General features: G+C 35.9%; 1 protein-coding gene across 1 annotated transcript in view; it reads left to right on the plus strand.

The window, feature by feature from the left end:
* The window catches only part of LOC144956973 (proton-coupled zinc antiporter SLC30A2-like), a 68,340-nt gene that overhangs the window by 60,394 nt on the left and 1,186 nt on the right, over positions 1 to 6,760 (plus strand). Inside the window, exon 7 of the mRNA XM_078887842.1 lies at positions 6,056 to 6,190. Within this exon, the coding sequence (XP_078743968.1) occupies positions 6,056 to 6,190 (135 nt within the window). The remainder of the gene's footprint in view (positions 1 to 6,055; positions 6,191 to 6,760) is intronic.

The raw sequence follows: 6,760 nt of genomic DNA on the forward strand, positions 1-6,760 counted from the left end.
TATCTACGCCTCTGGCTTTCGACTATTAAAATGTAACAATAAATGTCCTATGTCTAGTGTGTACAAAGTGTACAATTTGTCGTGTCATTTTGAACTCAGGGTGGCAATGTTATTGAGTAGTGCACATGAATCTCGTGAGCTCGGTGATCGTAATCACAACATAATTCATATAGATAGTTCGAAGATGACGTCACTCAGGCCTTTGTTATTGTTTTTGCCATCTGCGTTTGTGAGTTGTTCTCACTAAACTGTATAGATAGAATGCGCTTGGCCAAGGAGTTCACAACATTGCCATCCGGAAGTATAACGGACCAACACACAAACTCTGTGTAACCATGAAGTTTTATAGTCTGTTTAATACAGTTTAGTGAGAACAACTCACAAACGCGGATGGCAAAAACCATAACAAAGGACTGGGTGACGTCATCTGCATACTATCTATTAACCAGACTATAAAAGTTCATGGTTACACAGAGTTTGTGTGTTGGTCCGATATACTTCCGGATGGCAATGTTGTGAACTCTTTAGCCAAGCGTATTCTATCTATAGATAGTGTGCGCTTGGCTTAGAAGCTCATAACATTGCCATCCAGAAGTATAACGGACCAACACACAAAACTGTGTGTAACCTTAAACTTTTATAGTCTGATTAATACAGTTTAGTGAAAATTACTCAAAAACGCGGATGGCAAAAAAAAAAACAATAACAAAGACCCGAGTGACGTCATCTTCGTTCTATCTATAGATAGTATGCGCTTGGCAAAGAAGCTCATAACATTGCCATCCGGAAGTATAACGGACCAACACACAAAACTGTGTGTATCCATGAACGTTTATAGTCGGTCTAATTAGACCTGTAAATTCTCAGTCAATTAACTGAAATCAGTCAATTTGTCAAATTCAAATATTTTAAAAAAGGTAAGAAAGAAAGAAATTTAAAAAAAAAAAAGAATTCACAAATCGTAGTCGAATGACCGTAAAGTAATTAGGAGTGTTCCACAGCGCTACGCGTAGCTCACGTTTATATTAACGATGTATATATTAACGATGTATATATTGCCAAGACTAAGCGACGCTTTTTATAAAAGGCGTGTCTGAACACATCCCTGGGTATTTTCACACATCCTTCGTTAAATTATTTTTTCACTTTCCAAACCTGTCGTGATCCCAACTGTAGACAATTTTAACTGAGCCACCGAGCGATAAATTTCACTGTTTCATCTAAGCCAAAATTGACCACATTTACCTGGCGAGTCTCAAAAGTATGATAAAGTAAATTGCGAATGTTATGTAGACACCTTCAAATCGAAAGTTAGGATAGATTGCTACAAGCACATTTCGATTGCCTCACGTTGTAAACAAACTGGTTGACCGTTTCTTCACTGATTGGGTACCTGATTATAAGGAACAATGGTAAGTAGCCTAATTAATTCCCGTGCAAATCAGGACGTTTTCTGCCATTGTTTTGCTCAAGCCCAAGTGAGCTTGCTGTTTTGTGGCGATTTACCTTCATTTCGATTCTTTGAAATTTTTCCGCTACCTACGCCTGCCGCAGTTTCTTCTTGATAATTCACTTCTACTTAATAATTCAGTGTATTGGCCAGAAGTCATATTTATTTAAGTTTTTTTTTTTTCTGTCATTTACCGATTGAAAATCAAGTTTGCTCATTGCTACATTATTCTAATGTTCTCACAATGGCTTAGCTGTTCGTGGATCGCAATTCAGACTTGTCGAGCATCGATAAAGATGTGAGGAATAAATTCAATAGGTCATGGCTAGAAGTTAAAGATGATAATGGTGATTATTTTTCTGACTATGTCAAAAAAAATTCCAGAGGCAGAATATGACTTTGATGAAGTCATCTTTACCTATATGAATGACATGCTTATTTAGCATTCCTTCTACATCAAATTATGGCAGTCATACTTCCAGTAAGAAATAACACCCACTATTTTAATGTATTGTATTTATCACTCTCCTCTCCAATGATGCCCTTATTTTAAAAAAAAAAAATTGAATCTTCAGTTTGTCGAAGAGTTGCAGTCAATTTTTATAGAGCTCATTTACAGGTCTAAATACAGTTCAGTGAGCATTACTCATAAACGCGGATGGCAAAAAAAAACAATAACAAAGGCCAGAGTGACGTCATCTTCAAACTATCTATAAACCATCCGTTTGTTCACTCATCCCAGACCCTTCGTTTTTGTTTTTTTTGTATATTCCATAAAGAAGAAAAATCTCAAGTATGGTACTGTAACCGGTGAAAAAATCGGCTTAATGTCACAAACAATTTTAGTATTCGAGCCAATAGGCTTCATCAGTCATAAAGTCACTTCCCTCGAAATGACGCATGGTAACTTAGTAACTGGCTCTAAACTATCGGAACAATGGCGGACGCCCTTATGAAATATTTCTCCGACGAGCATAAAAATGTATCCAGAGGAGAAAAACATTATAAATATGATCATGTTTTGACTTCTTTACATTCTGATCACATGACATGTATGAAAAATTCTAGCCAGCATGAAGAATAAAAAAGTACCCATTTTTCTTTGTTTAGAACCAGGCTGCTCGCCGTTGCTGGGCGATGTGACATCAGACTAGTGAATCCAATTTTCAATAAACAAATCCATCAGAAGGTTGTGGAGATATATGTGACCCTTCGTCTCGAAACGGTATTATGTCGGGGTGAATGGGATCCCGGAAAGTGACTTTAGAATTAAATTGATAGTAAATACCAATTTTTGAGCTTTTGCATTTTGAGAAAATGTATGTCCATAAATTCAATTTTTTGCACCCGAGCCATCCCGACATAATACCGTTTAGAGACGGTAGGTCACATATACAGGTCAACGCGTTCGCACGGGTTTTGAAACGGGCTATATGATAAAATCTAATTATAATGAATTAGTTTTGTTTTTTTAAACCTGATCAAAAGCAACCCTCATATCATCAAGTGATTGGGCATACATACAATATTGTGTTTTCAAGTTTTTTGATTAATTAATTGAATTTAGTCGGGGTTTTTTGGGGGTTTTTTTAAACATTAACTCACTCAACCCTAACACCGACTATATCCGTAGTTTACCCGGGTTACTTTTACCCCATGCCTATTTATTACATTTTTCTGAGACAAATTATAGGCGTAGTATCAAAGCTATTGTTTTTAGTTTTTACGTTTTAATGGTAGTTGAATAAAACTATCTATGTACATGCTCATTTTAATACATTTTTTCCAATGTTGAAAAGTAGCAAAAATCTCTAGGACTGAGTGAGTTAACTCCCTCCTTACCAGCTATTTTTAGAATTTCCCTGGAAAATTCACAACCACCCAGCACAAAAATAGACTGTTCTTACTCAAACAAAAAAGTAACAAGTGAGCTCTACAACACAGTGTTTAGTATTTATAGCTGTAATCAAAGTATTTCTTTGAATGTTGTGATGTACAAGAGAAATCAGAATGAGAAAATTGTCGGTACATCGTAACGAATGTGATGATTTTTCCTATGGGTGGTAAGGAGAGGGTTAAAGAAATTAACATAACATATAATAGGGTAGCTCAGATCAAAGGAAAGGTCAAGGTCAAAATTTATCAGATATGATCATTAACTATGATCATCATTTACATCACAAGCGATCAATAATTTATTATCAATAAAAACGTGTTTAACAAATTCACATTTTTAGTTATGTAGCTCCCTGTTCGTTGTGGGTTTTTTAATGATTTATTTTTCTGGAGTCATTGCTTATACATTTCAAAGTGTTCCATGTATTATTTATCTTTACAATGTAAAAAAAAGCCAAATAATCGTAGAAAAATGTGTTATAACTTTTTATATAATTTAAAAGTGTATTGTGGACAATTTAATCAAAACTTGGGACGATTTTGTATATTATATGTATAAGGTAAGTATTTTAACCTTCATTCGTTAGTCAAATTTTCATTTTCGTTCGAAAGCTGCCGTTTGAATAGGGGACTCGATGTACGATTACCATAGTCATGTATGGGTCAAATGACCGATTTGTTTAACTCTCTCATTCCTTACCAGCCATTTTCAGAATTTATCCATAAACTTCAAGCCCACCCAACACAAAAATATATTTTTTTCTACTCAAACAGAAAAGGAATAAGTACATTTCATACATAATATTGTCCAGTGTCTAATTTTTATCGCTATAACAAAGTATTTTCTTTATATTTTGTGATGTACAAAGGATATCAGAATGAGAAACTGTTGGTTGCATCGTAACGAATGTGACGATTTTCCTCTGGGTGGTAAGGAGAGGGTTAATTGAAGAAACATGGTAGCATTCAAATAAGAAAAACGCCTACGAATAATACCCATGATTATAGTGCCCTATCAATACTAACATGGACACGATCATCAAAGTATAATTGTCTATCAAAAAACACACCAATATTCTTCTCTGCAATAGTGGCAGATAGTAAAAGCAGTTCCAACTGAATCCACGTAGTAAGCAAAAGACGGTTGTTTTTTTCTACCAAGTTTGCGGCGCTGCACTGCGGCTGATACCTGGGTTATTCCAATCTTCCCTTAGAATAGACCCTAAAGACGTATTGCTTGGGAATGAATAAATGGAATTTTACTTATTTTATTTATTTAAGATTTAACATTTTCTAAACATTAAAACTGAATTGTTAATAAACCATAAACATAAAGCATAAAGATAATTCTGTAAGAGTTGCCTATTTTGTGTAGATGAATAGATTTTGGTATCGTCTGAAAACGTCTTTCAATTTGAATTTATAATATCCAGGAGATCATATATGTAAATTATAAATAATAATGACCCAAGCACACTACCCAGAGGGACCCCACTTATGACTGGTATAAATTTTGAAGCCTCGTTTCTTTTTACCAAAAGCCTTTAACTATGACTCGATTAAAATGGTCTTTTATCTCCAATCAAAATGATTTCCAACCATACCATAATCATTTAGTTTTAGAAAAAGTTTTTCGTGAAGAACAGAATCAAACGCCTTCATAAAATCTAGATAAATTACATCAACGTTTTTTTCGTTCATCCATTAATATGGTAAAATCGTTCATCAACTGCAATAATTGCGTGATGCACAATTTTTTTTTATTTCTAAAACCGTGTTGACTCTCGTACCACCACTCTTCAATGTTAATTAGAAATCTACTGTATCCATAAAAATGTACGTATAAAAATAAAGAAGAGAATAGATAAATCCTTTTCTGCCTTGATATGACAAAATTTCGCGTTGTTTATAGTAGCACAACTGTATTTTGTAAAAATTCTCCATTTCAAAGAAATATAATTGAATTAAAGATACCTGTAGTTCGTTCTACGAATATCTCTTAGTAATAGACAGTTTTAGATTATAATGATTGGTAACGTATACATTTTTTAGCCTATAACTTGTTTGGAGCCCAGGGTCATTTCAAAATCTATCGATATAGCGTTGTCGCGTCTATGTAGGAGAAGTGGCAAGTATGAGTAGACAAATAGGAATCGGATAGTTTCCCCAAAGACAAAAGTTTGTCCGATAGTTGGGCACAATTTTAATACTTGTATTCTTCTGTGGTGTAATGGTCGTACATCTGACCGGTAATCAGAAGGTCTGAGGTTCTACCTCCAGCCGAGGTCGACTGATTTTTTGGGATGTTTTTTTTTTCTTATATTTTTCATTTCTACCTTTGTCTGACACCTTTCATACACACTTGTTCATATCTTTATCGGACACCGTTGCCTGCTCCTTAATAATTTATTTTAATGGTCATAATCATATGTTGGCAACCTTTTTTTATCGGAGAGATGGGTCACAAAAAATGTCAGTCTTTTCACTAGTCCATCTTTATACATAGTATGCGCTTGGCTAAGGAGCTCACAAAATTGCCATCCATAAGTATAACGGACCAACACACAAAACTTTGTGTGAACATGATCGTTTATAGTCAGGTTAATAGAGTTTAATGAGAATTACTCATAAACGCGGATGGCAAAAAACAATAACAAAGACCTGTGTGACGTTAACTTCGAAGTATCTATATTTTGTGTTTCCCCGCAGGAAAACCTCGCAGCATCAGCTTCACAGACGTCCGTCAAGCTTTGTTGGCGGTACCCAAGGTCAAGGATACGCACAACCTACGCATGTGGTCTCTCACCATGGACAAAATAGCTCTCTCCGTGCATCTCGTTGTTGGTGAGTTCGTGACGCCTTTGGTTTGTTTTGTATCGCCTACATCATCATCATCATCATCATGGGTGGGGTTCCTGACCTCCCATAGTGGGCATGGAGGCACTTACTGCGTCTTCTATCCCCTTATATCTGTCTTCCAACTCTCTCTCCTCTCTCTCTCTCTCTCTCTCTCTCTCTCTCTCTCTCTCCTCTCTCTCTCTCTCTTGGAATGAGATTACTTGGTTTTGTCCTTGTCCTGGCCGGATACTCTAGCTGAGAGGGAAACAGTCAAATGTATAGTAAGTTTTGGGAGATGATATGTTAGTGTATAAAATTCTCGACTATAACATAGTTATAAAATGGTAATTTAGCGTATAGGCAATGAAGAGTAGCGTCCCTTGATTGGACGTCACCTTACAGAGAGAACGTCAAATTGGTTTTGCGCATGCGTCTCTCTCGTCCTCGCTTTCAGTGAAGTGTCTCATGCCGCTTTCAACGGAAGCGAGGACGAGAGAAGCATGCGTACAACCAACATGATGTTCTCTCTCTAATAACTTCTCCGCCGGTGACGTCGAATCAAGGGACGCTACTCTT

Source organism: Berghia stephanieae, chromosome 11, assembly GCF_034508935.2.
Source record: "Berghia stephanieae isolate SIO BIC M18660-M18661 chromosome 11, UCSD_Bste_1.3, whole genome shotgun sequence".
Lineage (NCBI taxonomy): Eukaryota > Metazoa > Mollusca > Gastropoda > Nudibranchia > Aeolidiidae > Berghia > Berghia stephanieae.